General features: G+C 38.4%; 1 protein-coding gene across 1 annotated transcript; it reads right to left on the reverse strand.

Annotated features, from left to right (window-relative positions):
* Window positions 1-1869: 1869 nt before the first annotated feature.
* On the reverse strand, window positions 1870-20276 carry epdr1 (ependymin related 1). The gene is made up of 3 exons (XM_020530586.2): window positions 19961-20276; window positions 7946-8154; window positions 1870-3141 (listed from the first exon to the last, which is right to left on the reverse strand). Exons 1-3 carry the CDS (start codon window positions 20203-20205, stop codon window positions 2933-2935), a joined length of 663 nt encoding a protein of 220 aa, XP_020386175.2. The 5' UTR covers window positions 20206-20276; the 3' UTR covers window positions 1870-2932.
* Window positions 20277-20771: the final 495 nt, after the last annotated feature.

A 20771-nucleotide genomic window follows, 5' to 3' on the forward strand; every position in this document is an offset into this window, starting at 1 on the left:
GAGAGAGAATAAAACCAAATCATAAAATCTTGAAGCTTTGGAATTTTGCACACCCTATCTATATTCTTTTCCACCCACATTGTATCAGACCACCTGTATTGTGACTGCATATATATTTGGGGGTTTTGAACTGGTATTGTTTAATTTGCACAGTAAGTTGGAAATCCTCTCTTTTCCCTGCCATCTGTTATTTATTACAATAAATAGAGCTACTTTCTATTAATGACAAAACCTGGCGTGAATAACTTTTGACCTGAAATAGTAATCAGGCAAATTGGTCATCTTGGTAGCCTAAATGGGATTTTATGCATTCTTTGGATGGCTTGTGTAAGTGTGGCACTATTACTGACATTTCCAGGTTAAGTCATGACAAAGGTGGGGGGTGGGGGAAAGAGACGCTGTGTTTTGTGGTGGCATCACAATACAGGTGGTGAAAATAGCAGAGAATGATCCATTGAACATGGAAGATGGTGGGATGGACAGTGCAGACAAGTTGAATCCTATTATTGGTCTGGGAAGGAGGGCAAGTGCTGACGGAAGAAGTGCACAAAATAGCCCAGACATGGTAGACTGCCATGACAACCATGGTGCAGGAAGGGGAGTCCAGAGTCACTTTAGATGGTTGGGGAGGAATACATAATCAGAAACACTTGTATGGATAATTTGATAAAATAAATAAAGCCACCCCTAATGTAGCTTACCTGGTATATTCATCTCATCAGCAGTAATTACTTGCTGAATTAGAAAACAAAATATAGTCAAAACACTCCAATCAAAGGGAAAGACATGTGATTGGAAGAGCAATGAGCAGTGGAAGAAAAAGGAAGTGGCAGCAATAAGGACTAGTCCCTATGACTGTGGCCATTTGACCAGAGTTAGGAGGGGTGGGAGGAGGAGCCTGCAAGGATTGGGGAGTGTGTGAAGAGGATGGGCAGGAGGGGGAAAGAGGGACACACTAATTTTAAATCTGTCATCAAAAGTATACACTGCTAACCAGCAGCCAGGAAAATGAGATTACCAATTCCTTGCAAATGCATGAAATCTGAAAACAAGGAATCTTGATAAACAAAGTCAAGAGCTATTCTTGGAGGAAATGAAAAGAATGCTATCAAAATCAACACCGTCAAGTTTTCAACGTAGATCCATAAAGCAATTTTTAAAAAATGGATTGATTTACCTCAGTTGGCTGGACAGTTGGTTTGTGATGCAGAGCGATGCAATAGCATGGGTTTAATTCCCACACCAGCTGAGGTTACCATAAAGGATTTTCCCCTCACCCTCAGGTCAAACCACCACCAGTCATCCACTGCTCTCTAATTAGCATGCACCCCTATGGTCTGGTAAGACCCTGGTGACTTAATTGTTATCTTATTAAAAGGCAAATATATTTCAGCTTTGTATGTTTGTGATGAAAACACATTAGCTGTGATCTTGCCAGCTTAGTGAAGAACATGGAGATGGCTGTGTGTTTAGAAGTGTCAGTTATTCTGAAAACAAAAGATGTTGTTAATTTATGCAAGTCTTGTGCCAATGTAAATACTGTGGTGTCTAGGAAATTAATGTTTTCCTTGAGTTGTAGCTGCAAGTTTAAATGAAGGTTTATAAGAGGATATTGATAACTTCTTCTAATTCTGCTTCTGACAGTTCGAATACTCTATTGTGAAAAACCTTCTGCACCCATGTTGACAATGTGACTAAACTATCTAATAAATCAGTTAACAAAAATCACAAAGAAGCACCTGAAAACAAAACTGGCCCACTTAATAAATGCGGAATCATTGTTTACAGCATTATTTAAATTCTAGACATTTGTTTATATTGCAAGTAGAAGATTAAAGTAAGGGTCTGTATAGACAAACCAAATGGTATTGAGGAAAACTTTAATTTTAATTTTATTAGTCATAATTAAAAAAATATTAAATATGGCAAGAACTGACTGCACAAATAACACAATTTACAAATACATCTTTAAGAGAATTACTGATTTAAAATGTGCAATAGTAATCAATAGTTCTTCCATGTAGCTCATTAAATCACACTTTCAAAACAATAAACTGGATAGTTTTTCTTAACGAAAGATGGGAGCCTGAACAGTACTTTGGACAGCAAAGCAGACAGTTAACATCCCAGCTGCTCTGGAGAAACAGTTAATGTCTACTCAGGATGCCCAAGTTAAACTCCTCATGAAGAAATTTGTTCTCAACATCAATTTCAGATGATACTCTACAGAACTATCTGCATCTTACAGAAACTGACATAAGCCTGCATAGCACCTCTTGAAGTGGTATTAAGCAAATTTCCCACTTTTAATTGCACCATTGCAAAAGCAATTTGATACTGAAAAACAACTCAATTAATGTGTTCTTCCTCAAGCACAACAAAGGTGAAATAAAAAAAATTCTCTGTCCCTTGAGGCAAAAAGGATACTGTTGCTCAAAGCAAAGCATTAACCTTTCTAAATATTTTTAAATGGTGCTTATAATGCACACAAATGCTATAATAAAATCTCAATCACATTCATTGTTGAGTACCGAAATAGGACTATATCTAGCCTATTACTTGGGTTTAACAATTGTAGTTCTCATGTGTTGATTTAATTTCAACTACATTTAATTACTTGTATATGTTTGTAGCAATACTATTACTAGGTGGCAGCTAGTTCACAGGTAGGCTCAGCTATGCAGATCACCCATATGCAAGGCTACTCTGAAGCATGTTTATCTCCAAACAGGGAAGCTACAAGCAAAACATCCAAGTTTTTCTTGGTAACACCACAGTCAATGATTGAATTGTGTATAGAACAGTTCTACTCCTACACAGTGAATTGAACAGACACCTTTACACACCAGCTGCCAAAAGGAGTTGACAACTGATGTGTTTTACAGAAAAAGTTGAAACTGACAGATGCACTTGATAAATGGTACTGTGTTGTCTAAGCTAATACCAATAATGAACAGTCATTGCTCATCTCTTCCATGCTGGCTGCTTGGCAGGTGCTTGGTGGGGTGAAGACAGATGGGTCACTGATCCCTAGCTGCAGATCAAAAAAGCGAGTGGATGTTGTTACATTGTAGCTCTTGGTGTATGTCTCTTGCACTGGATAGCAATCCTTAACTGTGTATACCCCAATCCATTTTTCAACTGTGGGAAGGAAAAAAAAAAATCAGCAGAGAAATAAACATTTAAGTATGTTCTCATGATCTGCAAAGTCTACTGAATTTGCCCACTAAAATTAAAGTGGATTCTAACATAACATTAATTCATGCTAGAATGCCATTTGCCATGCTTTTAAAAAATACCTAAAAATCTGATGGCAAAGTACTGAGCCTGCTCTGCTAGCAGGAGTATATCAACAAAGATGAGGTGCTGAAAGAAGGTGCCAAAAGGAGTTGGGAGTGGGGTGAGGGGTTGTAAAGAGACCAAGTTTAGCTATTGGTGATAAGGGTCACAGTTTGAAACTGGTTGGTTGGGGCTGATGGCATCCACATTGCATATAAACTTGAGTAGTAGGCATGGTATCACCAATTGCATCATTAGCAGGACAAAGACAAGTCAGAGGAGTCAGATCAACACACAGCAAGTGTGTTCCTGCAAGGCTGGTGAGAAATGCTCCTGCAAGAAGCCAGTGACAACTACTTCAATAGATTCTACAGGGGAATGTTGAAAAGTAGAGGGAAGCCAGGCTTATCCAGAATAACTTAAACATGGATTAGCAGCACATAGTTGATAGAAGATGAGTACTGAAGAATTGAGAAGAGCAAGTTGGGGGTACAAACTAACATGGAAGGAAGGAAGGAAAAATATGCAGCACAGAGTGGCAAGGAAGAATGGCTTAGATATCACTAGGATTGTCAATAGAAAGTAGCATACTGAAGTATTAGGCCACAATAACAACACAAACACTGAAGCAAGGCTTGAGCACAGAAATCTGACTCAAGACAAATCTTAGCAATGGTAACACACTGAGGATGACAGATGGAAATTTTTCAGATACATACAAAGTCAAAACCTTAAACTGCTCAAAATCAGTTGGTTCCATGATCACTTGGTTTTGTGCACTCTAAACAGCACACAAATTAGAAAAGTCAGCATAATCCTTAATTAATTTACATGGGTACCAGATGATGTTGATAATTCAGTGTAAACGTGACACTTTTGAATCAAACATTGGTTTTGATTTAATGAACAAGATTCTATTAGATACTTACAATTTTATAATTAACTTGAGATGGAAGGATAGTTATAAGACTAGTGCTGAATATATGCTGAGTACAAATGGGGGAAGAGAGTTCTGCTGCCAACCCACACATTGATTACTGCACCAGAAGACTATTGATTTTAGATGGTGGCACGGTGGCTCAGTAGCTCAGTAGTTAGCACTGCTACCTCACAGTACCAGAGACCTGGGTTCGATTCCACTCCCAGGCAATTGTTTGTAAGGGGTGTGCACGTTCTCTCTGTGTCTGCACGGGGCCACCACGCCAAAGACGTGGAGGTTAGATGGATTGGCCATGCTATATTACCCAGTGTTCAGAGATGTGTGGGTTAGGTGTGTTTGCCATTGGAAATGCTGGGTTATAGGGATAGGGTAGGGGGATGGGTCTGAGTGGGATGCTCTTCAGAGGGTCAGTGTATACTTGTTGGGCCGAATGGCCTGTTTAAACACTGCAGGGATTCTATGATTCAAATGCGAGTGACTATGTTTCATGCACTCTGGTGAGGCTGGGCAAACCTGGATTATACTTTAAATGAAAATCTTCTTTGGAAGCAGAATTCTGCATTGAACATTTGTGATGTTTAGGATGTATCAAATTAATTTGATCTACAAATTAGAAGATGAGAAAAGAATTTATCTCCACATTTTTCTGTGGTTTTAACAGGATACCTCCACTTCATGCCAATTCCTAAATGAGCTCTCCTAATCCCACATTGTTTCAAGGTATTTTAAGTAATTTGCTAGTTAGTACCATCAAAATATTCATTTAATTACCTGCAATTGAGATGATAAATAGCAAATTAATGTAGTCAGAAACAAGTGATATTCCAGCAACTACTTGAAAATATAGCTAAAGAACATTTGAAAAACACCTTAAGCACTATATCAGGAGACTTCCTGCCAGTTGAACCAGGGTTTGGTTTGGCAACCAGTCAATTCATAGGAGGTACCTGGAGTTAGTCATAAATGTGTCATGACATGCTGCACTGATCACACGTTTTTTCTACAGCTTAATAATAGAACTATTTCTCATTTCATCATTTACTCCAAATATAGGTATTTCTCTTTGGGGAGTTCCCATTTCCAACATTGGTTCTACAGCTGGCTTATTTTACTCCCAATGTCTTAATGCATGACATGGTTAAGGTTTTAAATGACAAAACAAGAAAAATAATGTAATATTTTCAAGAAAAAGATATCAAAATATTTGTATCGCTTTGAGAATTTACAGAGGCTGAAGCTTTCCCATCCAATTACAATTTTTAAAAGCTAAATGAGCTTTGACATGTCTCGGCTCTTGCCAACAACTAAAAAACAAGACATTTTATTACATTTTGAATCAAATTATGTTCTGATGCACTTTTTCAGGTCAGCTTATAGTTGGAGGGAGATAGACAGGATACCGAGAAATAGAAAATCTACATTCAAACATAATAAAATGGAGACCAAGTTATTTTTTAAATTTTGGTGCTTCAGTCAACGTACACATGCACACTACGAAGCAGTTACATTTTATCTATAAACGTCTACCATTTAAAGTAATTGATGGAAGTACTGAAATGCTACAACACCATTAGGCGGCTAGTTAGCCTGCCAGTCCAAGCTGGCTCTGAAAACGCTATTTGAACTATTTGACTTTCTAATACCAAAGATTATGTTGCAGTACATCATGTAAATATCAGTATCACTGGATATGTGAAGACGCATTGATTGCAGCAAAGCATCTACATTTACTGATTTTTCTATTTTAGTCAAAACACTTTCATTTGTATTATTTTAAAGTTCTTTTACTTCACCGACAGTTATCTCTTTTGAATTTTCATCCATCTTCAAGGAAGCCTAGTTTCTCAGCTCATGAATGTTAACGTAATAAATGGAACAGGAGTAAGCAATATAGCCTCTCAAGTCAGCTCAGCCATTCAATAAGTTCACAGCTGATCTTATATTGGACTCAACTACACTTTCTAGCTTATTTTGCAGAACTCTCGACTTCCCTATTGTTCAATAATCTCACCGACAAATATATCCAATGACAGCCACCATAATTCTCCAGAATAGAGAATTTGAAAGATGCATAATCTTTTGAGGTATACTCAGACATTACATTGCCCCAGTACATTTTGTGATGTACCACTTCACCCCAGTAATCAACCTTATGACAGTGATAAAGTTTTAAATTATATAATGCAAAATAATGCATGTTCAAGGCTTGAAAACCTATGGTCTGATTATACAATGAGGCTGTCTCAAATAATATTTAACCTTTACTGAACATGTAAGAGATTATCTTCAAAATAGCTTTAATAGGCCACCTATTCGCTAACTTCTACATGTTACAATGCAACAAGTTACTACTATAGATAACTGGACATCTAGTTAACTATGTTAAACACAATCATTTTGCATTAAAAAGTAATAATTTTAGGATTCTAATTCAGTCACAAAACTAAAACAGACACGGATGCCAATCACTCTGAATTGCAGTTATTGGTTTTAAAAATCTACTGTATTTACACCAGGTAGTATACACTGAACTCCAAAGTGACTGCTACAATTTCTCTAGGAGCTTGAGCATATGTGATGTAAAAATGGCTCATGTAAAACCATCACCACAGTCAAATTTCTACAATTTGGAAGACGAAGTAGCATACTTTTGCCACTATCAATTGTCTTAGTGGAAAGAAACAGACTAAGTTTACATCTACATGATCAGGTTTTGCTCTCTGAATAAAATTTGCTCTATAACCATCTATGAATTTTCTTTTACACTAATATATGTACCGTTTGTTGAAACATACTTTTGAAGAGCGTTCTCAATGAGACATGAATATTTTCAGAGAATTTTCACAACTTTCTAACATTAAGACTGATAATAGCATCCCCGTGAGGGGTTGTGACTGACAATGGTAATGTGTTAAGCCAATACAATCAGATCTGACTACTAGCTGCAATGCATTTCCTCAAACAAGAAATCAAGAATGCAACAATTTAAACTGTCATTCATGGATGTGTGCATCATTAGTAAGTTAGCATTTGTGCCCATCTTTTATCTTTCAGAAAAAGATCGTGAGCTGCATTTTTGAACACAATCAAGTGTCTTACTGTGATATTTCAGAGGGCAGTAAGAGTAACAATGTTGTTGCAGGCATGGTGGCTCAGTGGTTAGCACTGCAGCCTCACAGCGCCAGGGACCCGGGTTCGATTCCAGCCTCGGGTGACTGTCTGTGCAAACTCCGCACATTGTCTGCGTGGGTTTGCTCCGGTTTCCTCCCACAGTCCAAAGATGTGCAGGCTAGGTGGATTGGCCATGCTAAATTGCCCATAGTGTTTAGGGGGATGGGTCTGGGTGGGATGCTCCAAGGGTCGGTGTGGACTTGTTGGGCCAAAGGGCCCGTTTCCACACTGTAGGGATTCTATGGTAGAGTCACATGTCAGAGCAGGTTTCCTTCTTTAAAAAAAGGACAGTGAATGAGATGAGATTTTACAACAATCCGGTCACATGGATTACTGATACTTGGTTTTTAGTACATAATTATTTAACTAACTGAACAAACTCCTCAGCTGCTATAGTGAGACCTGGACTCATGACTCTGGGTCATTATTCCACACCGCTATTACTTGTAACATTTCCACTATACTAACATAACTTTTGTGCCTTTCACACTGCAGTGTCTCAAAGAGACTGAATCATGACACTTTACTGAACTGTAGAAAAGGAATGCTACTTACATTTACGAGCAGGTTTTCTGTCTGACCATTCTTGGATCTTAATCTGGTCTCCTGGCCCACCAATACTGTATTCATCTTCATAAGTGGAGTTCTCAGGGATATCGTATGGATCCCATGGCTGAGTGAGAGGTAGCTTGGAGCACTGCTTTGTCACTTGCTCAATCTTGAAAAGGACTGGATTTTTAAATAGGTAAATGTATTCATAAAATCTAGAAGGAATGAAATAAAAATTGTGGAAAATAATATCATTAGATCTTTGTAACAAAGAAAGATTTCATTTATGCAGTGCCAATTCTACCAATACAGAGTTTCCCTTTTGTTCTCCCACCTGCACCCCCCAGCTTAAAACTTCTGCACTTTTAATCTTTAGTTCTGATGAAATGTTGATTGACTCTGCTTCTCTCCAATATACTGCCTGATTAAAGGGATTTTCCAGCATATTTGTTACAATTTCAAATTTGATTTTGCTTTTGTACTTGTGCCCTGCTTCTCCATCCTTAAAATCCTCCTGGACAAAGATCGACTCTCCTCTTAGATCAGAGTCAATACATTTTACAGAGGCAACAAGGTGCAGAGCTGGATGAACACAGCAGGCCAAGCAGCATCATAGGTGCAGCTATGATGCTGCTTGGCCTGCTGTGTTCATCCAGGTCTGCACCTTGTTGTCTCGGATTCTCCAGCATCTGCAGTTCCTACTATCTCTGATTCACATTTTACAGAGGGGTAATTGTAGAATCATAGAAGAATCAGTGCGGCAAGAGGCCAATTGGTCCATCGAGTCTACACTAATCCTCTAAAGAGCATTCCACCTTGACTCAGCTCCCCTCCCTATCCCCTTAGTCTCTTTGCCATGGCCAAACTACCTAACCTGCACATCTTTGGACTGTGGGAGGAAACCACGCAGACACAGGTAGAATGTGTAAACTCCACACAGCCCAACTGCATTTGATAATAATACACAGGGCCCACAAAATGGAGTAATATTGGCATGGATAGAAGAATGTTTACCGAACAGAAGGGTCCCAGCCTGAAACGTCAACTTTCCTGTTCCTCTGATGCTACCTGGCCTGCTGTGTTCTTCCAGCTCCACACTGTTATCTCAGACTCCAGCATTGGCAGTTCTTACTAAATATAAAGTAGTATTGGATTGTAGAATGGCTGAAGTACATTGAAGCCATTCAATCCATCATTCTGTGCCATTTCTCTAAAGGAACAACACACCTAAATCAAACCCCAGGGCTTAGCACAATACTTCAATTGAGACAGGAACCATTACTGTACACTGATTTAATATAACGTAAAGAATGTGGGATCCTGGGCTTGACAAGTATTTTTGCAACCTGCCTTGCCATCTTCATTAATTCTGTACATATAGATCCAAGTCCAGTGCTTTAGTTTGGCTGGCAGTAGCTAATGGAATGTTGCAAGTTTCAATGTTGGGGCTTCACCTATTTCAAATGAGCTGACGTTACAGTCTATACAAAATAGGAGCAGAAGCTGGTCATTTGGCCCATTAAGGCTGCTCCGGCATTCAATAAAATCATGGCTGCTGTTTGTTTTGAATTCCATATTCTGATTTATCCCCAATAACCTTTAAGTCATTGCCCTACAAGATCTAGTTTTGTCAAAAAATATTCAATGGTCCCACTTTCCTTGTCTCTCAAAGCCTCAACCTTGCGAAACAAGATTTCCATTCTCTGACATAAAAGGATGACCTGTAGTCTGGACTCACCAAGTGGAAATATCTTTTCCTTGGAAACAACTTGTCAAGATCTTTCAGAATCTTGTATAGTTCAATCAACTCACCCCTCATGCTTCTGAACTCAACCCTGCCCAAACCATTGTCAGAAGACAACTCCCTCTTTCCAGGAAATCTCCTCTGAACATCCCTTAAATAAGGAGACCAAAACTGCACACAATGAGATCTGATCTCACCAATGGCCTGTACAGCTGAAGATTAACATCCTTATTTTTGTGTTCAATTTCTCAGGACAGCACCCAATTAGCTTTCTTGATTACATGCTGTATCTGCATACTATTTGTGACTCACACTAGAACACACAGATCCCCCTACATTTTCAAATTCCATAGTCATTCACCATGCAAGTAATATTCTGTTTTTTCCCTTCCTGCCAAAGTGAAGAACTTCACATTTTCCCACATTATACTCCATCTCCCAGATTTTTGCCCACTCAACCTAGTAAAGGAGTGTTTTGGGATTAATGGAATTATACAGTCACTATTCAAAACACTTTGGTTTATTTTAGTTTGATTTATTTTACAAAAAAAAACTTTTGTTAAAATAAAATCTGCAACACTGCATGATGATCTCAGCAAGCTTCTTTGTTAAAGCCAAAATAAAACATGAACTGTCAAGCCAGATTTCAAACTTGACTGGCATCATAACAGAAGGCAAATATCATTTTTAAAAAAATCACAAGGGGATTAGAGACTTTGTCTCAGATACATGTGCACAGTTTTAGTATATCTATTTTTAAGGAGACTAAGGCAGAACAACAAAGATTCTGACATCTTACAATGAGAGGCTGAGGAAATTGGACCTATGCACTCACACTGGAACAATGAGAAACAAACAAACAAAAACAAACAAACAAACAAACAAACAATCTCCCTGAAACATAAAAAATTTTGAAGAGACTTGACAGGCTCGACACAAAGGCTGTTCTCCCATTTTGTGTGTTTCCTCACTCAACATATGTCCAATCATAGGGACCTGAGAGTTTGACCTATAGGGTGAACTTGAACAGCCTGGGGCTATTTTCCATGGAGCTGAGGGTGAGGGGTGACCTATAGAGGTTTATAATATCATGAGGGGCATGGATAGGGTGAATAGCCAAGGTCCTTTCCCCCACGGTAGGGGAGTCCAAAACTCAAGAGCATAGGTTTAAGGCGAGGGGGCAAGATTTAAAAGGACCTGAGGGGGCAACTTCTTCCACACAGAGGATGGGTGTCTGTATGGAATGCACTGCCGGAGGAAGTGGAAGAGGCTGGTACAATTACAACTTTTAAAAGGCATCTGGATGGGTATATGAATAGGAAGGGTTTAGAGGGATATGGGCCAAATGGGACTAGATTAATTTAGCATATCTGGTCAGCATGGATAAGTTGGGCTGATGGGTCTGTTTCCACGCTATACAAATCTTCAGCCACCTTAGTCTATTGCTCTGATTTCTCCATAAAACCCTGTTCCTCTCTTATTTTAGGCCCTGTTTAAAAACCTCTTTAGTTAAGAACTTCTTTGAGTCAGTTTCTATTTGTCTGATTATGCTGTAAGGTGCTTTGCAGGAAAATTGTCTCAAAGCAGCTAGATAAATGCAAACTGTTGTTTGATATGAAGCTGCTAGGACATTATTCATACCAAATATTTTTAGCCATTAGAGACAAAATTCTCCAAAAACATGTTGGTTCTTTCATACAAACATCCACTATATTTGCCTATTTCATGGAAGTCTATTTGTTAAATAAGCTTTCAACTATGTTTGTGACTGACATGGGCAATGCTTTTTTATCTTCTCTTTCAAGGACAAGTTGCAAAACAGTACCAAGAAGGGCACAACTTAAAATATTGCTACAAAAATATAACATTGTCCCTGTTGAGAATTTTCCATTGCAAAGGAAAAAAAGGTCACTGCATTTTTAGATTACCCCATGCTGCTAGAAGTACGACAAAAATAAAGTATAGCATTTGTTGTTGATATGAATCAGTCAAAAGTTTTTAAACCAACAGGTAAGAAACAAAAAGGATATTTTTAATCACAACCCTTTTGTGAATGGCCTCTCCCATTCAAATTATAACCTTTGGTGTCTACAATATATAAACAAATCTTGGTCATGCAATTTTGTGATGGCGATAGGCAATTTAATTATTTGCAATCAATATTAATCCAGTTAGAAGCTTCCAAAAAAGTACTATATACCTTGAACCAAGTCAGCCCATCCAAAAGATATAAAAATGCAGGGAATTATTTAAATATATCCCTGACGTCGCAAATGCCATCTCAAGTGGCACAGTAATTCATTACATAGAAACAGAAGTGATTATGTATAAGCATCTTTGAAGAACATGCGGTCATTTTGGCAATGTTGTTAAATAATGCTCAAGCCAACAATAATGTATCTAGTTGCTGCGCGATAATCTACTCATTTCAGTAAAGAGCAACATGACAAATGCTGTTTCAAGAGATTCTGTAAGGGTAAGTGAAGTCACATAATGCAAAGAGTAGATTTTTGAAAGCTTGAAAATTGTGTCTCAGCCTTTTTGGACTGGGTTGCTGTCATCAAATATCAAACAGTAACAGCTTAGAGTTGCTTTGGTGCAGAACAAAGGTGAAGGCTATAAACCGAGCCAAAAAAATGCTTATACTTTCATATTTAGCTGTATATGAGAGCAAGGCCAGATATCCAAATAAATTTAATTTTGATAAAAGTGAACAGAAGGAAATTGTGAATTAAAAACCAAGTTAGAAATAGGAAGCAAGACAGAAAGGAAAGACAGATTGGATGGAGACCAACGTTCCCACTAAATTGTGCAGAGTGAGGCTGCAAAGCAGCCTGGCGAGTACAGAGGAGATCTTTAACCTGATAAATAACATGTATGCACAGTTAGAAAAATTTAAGAGGAACCATGTACTGAAAGAAAACGGTCACACAACACCTAGATCTCGAAGGAATATCGACTAAATGCCAAAGTGAAAAAGAAAAAAAGTGCAAAATTAAAAACCTCTAAGGGCACTTTGCTACGTGGAGAGTTGAGACACTGGTTTTATTATTTCCTCTCTACACCTCCAAGGTTGAATTGCATGCAAGGATCACGGATCATAATTTATGGAGTACTTACAAGGAGATATCAGCCTTAAATGTCTGTGACAAAATTCATTTGTATTTATAATGCAAACCCAGCAATTTTGTTTTAACCATGAGGATGGACTGCAAGCTCCTAATGTGCTGTCACAGAATGCATTTCACTCAATTTGTGGTGTATTTCTTCATTGCCAATTACTGCTTCTCTTCATGCATTCATATAAAAGGTATACTGTGAAACTGCCATCACTTGAGATTATTCCAGACAAGTAAAGTGCAATTTTATCCAAGTCTTATTGCATTAAGAGTTGCAAATTTACCTAATAGGTTTAGATTGAATTCCAATGAATAGCTTAAGCTATTTGATTGCTGAAAAGACAAATAAATACATAGTGCATCTTTTAGAATTACCATAACAGCTACATTAATTTTGATTTTTCTTTTTGTCAAGAATATTTAGATATTGTTAGGTTGTATAGTTATAGGACCTAGCTGAACTGTCAGAGAAGATGGAAGTCCAAAACAGATGGGCAAGGGAATTCTAAATATGAAAAACACAGACTAAACAAAGACTGGTGGAAAACAGATGGATAAGATTAATGGATGAAACCTGAGTAGATTGTCTTGTAACCTGTGGTCACTTCAAAATATCATGTAGTGCTTTATTTAAGTGTGGGTGCTGTGTTCACAAACAGAAAGGAACAATTAATTGCAACTAATGGAGACATTAGTTTTTTTTTTAAGTATATTTATATTTTATACAATAAAATTTTGCAGATTTCAAAGACGAACAAATGCCCATTGTAAATTCAAGTATTTTCTGCAACTTCAAGACAATATGCAATATAGGGCCACGTCTTTTTTTAAAAATGGTGAAAGTTTTTTTAAAACAAATTTAACAACATGTTTTTATAGATTACCCTACACAATTAAAAATCTATTAAATTTAATTTTTAAATTGCCTAAACACTTGCATAATGTTAGCATCTTCAATTTAGTCATAGTACTTGAAACTGTTTTGGTCCTTTACGTATAGACTCTTGTACCATCTTCACAGTGTTTGAAAATACCCATTTATATTTAAGGATTGTGGAAATGTAGAAGAAACAGAACCGTTTAAATACTTTGCAAAAATTGGGTAGGGTTGTACAACTGATTTCTTGTGAAATCAAGTCAACAGTTTAATGTGTTCTGTGGTCTACCTGCTGTTTCGGAAAGAAAAGTGACTTGAGAGAAGAAAAAAGCTTTGTGATATAAGAGATGGCGTTTAAAGGCCTTTAATTTCTGGAAAATCTGGTTTTGAAAAGATCATGGGGGTCTGTCTGCTGGTTATTGCCCAACAATTCTTTCAGGAATTAAATTTCTGGTTTTCTCAGATACACAAGGTCCGTAAAGAAGGAAACCTCAGGAGCACGTCCCACTCTCCAAGAACCTGATAATGATTTCAAATATCAGTATTTCTGACTACCTTAAAAAGGTGACTGTAGCCACTTTGCAAAGACTTGGATCCAGCTTGACTTCAATCTGAACTGAAGATCTTCCACCAATCCACTACTGTTGGCAATTCAACTTTGTCTACAAGAAGGCTGGTGGAGTCCCTACCTCTGGGCGTGGAGGCCTGGGCTCAAGTCCCACCTGCTCCAGAATGCGATGGCATTGCTGGATAAGTTGATTAGAAATTTAAAATAAAACTAATGGGCTGAGAAATCAAATTCTATCCTTTGTTTTCAGTCACTTGGCACACAAGTGTGTTTTGTATTTTTTTTGAAAAAGGGCAAAGGACACTACACAGAGTGTCTTGTGTTGAATGTATCAGTTTTTATTATGAAAGAGATGCAGTTATCTTTCCAGATTATAGTTTAGATCTTAACCAGTGTTTTTCCCTTGTTTTTCAGAATATGTTTTAGGTTTTAACAAACAGATTCTTTGGAATTCATTAAAGAAACCTGATGAAAGCCTCCTTCTTTCTGGATAGAAGTTCAAGAGGGGATCAACTGGCAATTCTGGTGTTTGAATCAAGAAATAACACAAATGGCGAGACAGGAGTGCTTTTGATTATCATTTATATCACAACCATTATTTCAACAATTAATTAGTGAGTTTCAGAGATCTTTTAATATCTGACCGGCAGCAATTTGCATTGGACCTTCTGAAATAGACCATTTTTTAAAAAAAAAAAACTTATTTTGTGCCCAGTTAACTATTTTTCCAGGCATTTTCCAATCCTTTTGTTAAAATTAGGACAATGGCAAATTTTGATATTTGTAAAAATGTGCCAGGCTAATAGGATAGCGAAACAAAAGGGATATAGAATAGATGCATGTGATAGTAAAATGGCAGAAATAGATACTTTGTTCCACTTTTCAGCTGAAGAGACTAATAAAGCGGAAATGATGACAGAATTCAAGAAAGATATTACAACAGATAAAAAATGGCATATTCAAGAAATAGCCAAACTTGAGACAAGCACACAGGACCAGATGGACTGCACAACAAAAATTCAAAAAAGGAACCAAGAAAGCAATAGGAGAAGTACAAACAAAGACAGAAATTGCCAGGGAAATTCAGGAGGTCTGGCACTCTGTACAGAAAAAGTAGAGTTGACCTTTTGGGTCCAGAGACCCTTCTTCAGAACTTTTTATTTTAGATTTTCAGTATTCACAGTTCTTTGTTTTATAATAGATGTAATTTTACTATCCATTATTGATATTAGGATAAAAGTGCTAAAGGATTGGAGAACAACAGATTTAAACACCCACCTTCGTAAGAGGAGACAAAACTAAAACAATAGTCTACATACCCCAGTGGTGAAAAAAAAGCAATAAAAGTAGTCAACATGAATTTCAAATAGGAAGGTTTGTTTAAGTAAACTTATTAGGTCTTCTTCCAGGGAGTAGATAGATGCAATACTGTGGGCACAGTAGTGATGGACTTTCAGAAGACCCATAGTAAAAGGTGCCATATATATGAGTCAGGGCAAAGATCAGCAAGCAAGTAGTCATGGGTAGTTAGCAGAACAGTTTGAAAGGAGGCAGAAAAAGGATTTAAAACTTTCTCAATAGGTACGAGGATCTGTGCTGCCACCAAAGTGGGTTACACAGGAACAAGAGTAGAACACGAGGGCCTTTCAAGCATACTCTGCCCTTCAGTAAGAATTTGGCTTATCTGATTTTAGCTCAGTTCTATATTCCTGCAGATCCCAACAATCTTTCATTCCCTTGTTAATCAAAAATCTATCTACCTCTGCCTTAAAAATATTTACATGGATTTTGCATCTTCTTGTGTTTTAGAGGAAGGGAATTCCAAAGACACAACCCTCAGTGAAAGAAAAAAGACCATGAAAATAAATTATTTTAAATCTGGAACTACAGAGAGTGCTGAATTTGGAGAACAAAAGGACTAAACTAAAATACAGCAAAATGTAAATGACTCAAACAATAGATGGTTTAAATGGCAAATAGAATGTAATTAAGTGTGACATAGTTGCTTTTTATTAGGAGAAAAAAGGAGTCACTTGAGCCTTAGAATTTAAGAAACTAAACAGTTTAGAGCAGAAGGCTAGGAATATAGCAGATATGCACATCCCTAAAAGTTTCCTTTTTAATTTAGTATAATCACTTAGAATATTTTGTTACAGGCACTAAATTAATTGAAAAGTCCTTCCTCTCATCTGGATATCTAACTTCTGGAATACATACTCCACAGCTAAACCTCACTGGTGAAATCAATTTATTAAAAACGGAAGAAACCTGGAAGCGTGCAATTAAACGCTGCTTGGGACATCAGACAGAGATTCACAAGTTATTATCGTGTAGGTTGAGATGCTATTTGGCTGATGAACAGAAAATCTAGATTCTTTTGTCTTATGTTATCATCCCAAACTTTGGCAATAGTACATTGTTTGAAAAGAAATACTGAATGCTTTCTTCTTTCAAAGAAGGCATCCTTCAATAGTATATACCCATCAGGTCTCTCAAAGGAGGGCCACTTTTGTACTCAGGTCTCTGCTATGCTAATATAACTTGGGGCATAGGATAGTCACATACGTTGAGACAATGAGTTAAGGAAATTCACGGAAAACATTTTCAGGTTGAAGAGATATTCCTTGTCAATCTTCACAGAAAGCATGTTAAGGGAATGGACATGGTAAATCCAGAATATTACTTGACAACTGTGAGAAAAGGACAAGAGATCAGAAACTCATGGAACCATTTGTATAGCATGGAAGATAGCTATTTGGTCCAGAGTCTGAACTGCCTCTTTCAAATGGCAAACCAGTTAGTCCCATTTGTTCACACTTTTCTCTATAACCCGGCAATGTTTCTTAAGTTTATCCAATTTCCATTTGAAGACTACCCAATCTGTTTACTCCACTCTTGCAGGCAGTACTTTCCAAAATAAAAACCAAAAGAACTGCAGGGTCACTGAACCTGAAACATTAACTCTGATTTCTCTTCATAGATGCTAGACCTGCTCAACTTTTCCAGCAATTCCTGTTCTTACTTTCCAAATCCTAACCACTTTAATAAATTGTTTTTTTTTCTGCATATTGTCTCTGGTTCTTTTGTCAAATGCTTTAAATCTCTGTCCTTGGAATCTTGGCTCTTCAGCTGATGTAAATACACTTTCTTTAATCTTCTGAACAATTCATGATTTTCAACATTGTTATCAAACGTACTCCTGGACATGGGGTTGGTTAGCTCATGGCTCAGTTGGCTAAACAGCTGGTTTGCAATGCAGAGTAACACTAAAAGCCTGAGTTCAATTTCTGCACTGGCTGAGGCTGCAATGAAGGACTCTCCTCCTCAAACTCTCCTCTTGCCTGAGGCATGGTGATTTTCAGGTTAAACCACCACAAGTGAGAGAGTCAGGACTATGGTCTGGCAAGGCTGTGGCAATTTTACCTTTTACTCTTGCATTTCTCTGCTCCAAGGAGAAAAAGACTAGCTTCTCCATCTCTCAAAGCCTTCATGTTCCTTCTAAATTGAAGTTAGACATAATACACCAACTGGGGTGGAACTAGTATTGTATACAGAATTAGGATACTTTGCTGACTTTTGTACTCTGTACCTCTGCTTTAGGTGAAGGATTCCAAGTGTTATTCACTACTTTGATAAACTGTCCTGATACTTTCAAAACAATAGACAAATGTCCTCAGATTTTTTCTTGTAATCTTTTGAAAATTAAATAATTTAGCATGAATTGTCTAAAATCAATCTTCATACTAACATTTGATCTGAAATGGCCAGTTAAGTAGTTTTCTTTCTCACACATTAGTGATCAATGTATGGAATAACTCACTGGGGGCAAAAATCCAAGATTTAGTTAATAAAGTATTGGATGATGCAATGTGAAGACTACAAGATTTACTGAGGGAATCAGTACACAGCAACAGGAATAGGTCATGAGGCTTCAGGAGCCCATTCTGCTGTTCAGTGAATTGATTTGCAACCCTAGTTCATACAATCTCACCTTTGCCTCAGACTGTTAACTAATTGCATTAATCTGTTTAAAAATTAACAAAGGATCTAGCTTCAATTGTCATTTGAAGAGGGGCAAACTTCTAATATCTCTTCAACGAAGAAGTGTTTACTAATTTCTCTGGCAGCTCATTCCATACGCACACCACCCTCTGTGGAAAGAGATGCCCCTCAGGACCCTTTTAAATCTTTAACCTCTCACCTTAAACCCATGCCCTCTAGTTTTAGACTTCCCTACCCTGGGAAAAGACCTTGGCTATTCACCCTATCTATACACCTTGTGATTTTGTAAATTTCTACAAGCTCACCCTTGACCCTGCTACACTAATGGTAGAAAGGTCCCATCCTACCCTTCCTGCCTCTCCATTTAACTCAGACCTTCCAGTTTCAGTAACATCCTTTTTATCTTTTTTGCACTCTTTCCAGTTTAATAACAAACTTCCTATAGCAGGCAACCAGAATTGTACAAATGACTCTGACTAATATAACTCCCCAAAGGTTTGTCAGTTTTTTGTGATTATACCCCTTCCCCAATCCTAGGCTTGGCAGTCTATGAAAATAGTTTATCTATCCCCTTAATATCTAAACTTCACTCAAAGCACCTCTGACTTCAAGTCCTTATTGTGTAAACTTAATTTAACCCCTTAGAAGCCTAGGTAACATTCTGTTAATATCCTCCAAGCCATAACACCCTTTTTAAAAATGTGGTGGTCAGAACTGCTCACAGTACTCCAGGCAAAGTTTAACCAGGACTAAGTGTAACAAAAGCATGACTCAGACCTCCATGAATTCTGATCCTCTGGTTACAAGAGCCAGTTTGCTAACTTTGTTTTCTATATCTGTTCATGACATTTTAATGATCTCAATACCTGCACACCTGTCACAGACTTCTTTGGATCAGTTTTTCCACCATTCTAAGAGCTTTGTATTTTATCCACTTTTAGTCACAAATGAATGAAGCCACACTGAACTCCATAACTTTACCCATTCAAGTAATCTTTTAGCATCTCTGTAATGTTATGCCTTAAACTACATGTCATTGTACAACGACTAAAGTACGATGCATAGCTCTCCATCCCTCGAGTTATTCAGGGAGTGACTTGTTGAGGCTGTGACAAGGTGAAGCAGCAAACAACCTCTATGGGCAATAAACCAACGAACTGCAGATGTTGGAAACAGAAACAAAAATAGAAACGGCTGGAAAAAGTCAGCAGATCTAACAGCATCTGTGGAGAGAAAGGAGAGTTAATGTTTCGGGTCCAGTGATCTTTCTTCAGGAACTATAAGTTTTTGCTCCATGGTCATGTAGAGGAGGTGGGGAGGGGGGGGTGGATGCCCTTAATAAATTCACCAGGGGGAATCACATTTACTCGACAGTATTAGCAAGTTGGAAGGCACTAAACGGCCAAAGTGAATAAGCACATGAGAGAAAAAGAAAAGGGAAGGGAGATCGAGTGAGATCAGTAAACTCATATGAAGCATAGATGTCAACTTGGGGCAGTTGTTGTGGCCTACATGGACTGGGAAAATGCGGTTCTCTAATCAGCCTCTCAATCGCTTCGGGCTTTCCGAAGCTCGGGTGGGCTGGTTTAGGAACACAGGGAAGGGTGGGCGGCTATGAATGTAATTCTGGACAAGCGAAACATATAAAAAAATGGGGAGAAACCTGACAACCGAAAAAAAACTGGCGCGGATGGTGTAAGCGATAACCTACTTTTTGCAGGGGATGTGGCCTTTCCTTTCCTCCAGGACGCGGACGCGCTGGTTTTTGCCATCGTATGAAAGAAGTACCCGATTGTTCCTGCCCGTGTTGTGGTCGTAAACGACGGCCCTGCCTTCCCATTGCTCCGGGGCCTGGCACGGCTTGGGCTGCACGTCAGTTCGGGGGATGCAGAGGGCCAGGCCGAGGCAGCAGAGCAGCGACACGAACCGCTCCATCACCAAACCTGCGCGTGCCATCACCGAGCTCGGACGTTCTCCACGATTTGGAGTCTAACCGCCGCCTCGCGTGACCCTCACGTCACCGTCCGCGTGACCAGCGCCACGCGCGGGCCAGGTGGTCACTCAAATGGTCCGGTGCTGAACGAGGCTCTTCTGCCCATTGCTGCTTGCTCGTCAAGTGAGTAGTGCCCATCTCCTGCTTTATTTCTCACCCCCCCCATACCCTTGACCCTTTTGCCCCAAATCATCGCCTCATGCCTCAATCGAATCTGCCTCCACCACATTTCCAAGTGTTTTTCTCACTTTACCCTTGCTTCTACTGCACGTCATTTCAAATCTATGCCCTCTAGTTCTTGATAACAAGGTGTGGAGCTGGATACCTTGTTATCTCAGACTCCAGCATCGGCAGTTCCTACGCCCTCTAGTTCTTCTTCCTTTTACAGTGGGAAAGTTTCTCCCTGTCTACTCAATCCAGCCCACATATGACTTTGAAAATCTTCGTCAGAGCTCCTCTTAGCCTTCTTCTCTCTCTCCAAGTCGAACAGTCCCAACTTCTTCAATCAGTCCTCATAACACGTTCTTAC

The sequence above is a fragment of the Rhincodon typus genome, chromosome 4, assembly GCF_021869965.1.
Source record: "Rhincodon typus isolate 14 chromosome 4, sRhiTyp1.1, whole genome shotgun sequence".
NCBI classification, from domain to species: Eukaryota; Metazoa; Chordata; class Chondrichthyes; order Orectolobiformes; family Rhincodontidae; genus Rhincodon; species Rhincodon typus.

Bases quoted from the DNA above. Each gene is read 5' to 3' on its own strand.
- epdr1 (XM_020530586.2), bottom strand. From the start codon at position 20,205: ATGGCACGCGCAGGTTTGGTGATGGAGCGGTTCGTGTCGCTGCTCTGC. The intron at 8,155-19,960 runs GTAGGTTATCGC...CATTCCTTCTAG, and splicing joins GGCCACATCCCCTGCAAAAA to ATTTTATGAATACATTTACC. The intron at 3,142-7,945 runs GTAAGTAGCATT...TCCTTCCCACAG, and splicing joins CAGAAAACCTGCTCGTAAAT to TTGAAAAATGGATTGGGGTA.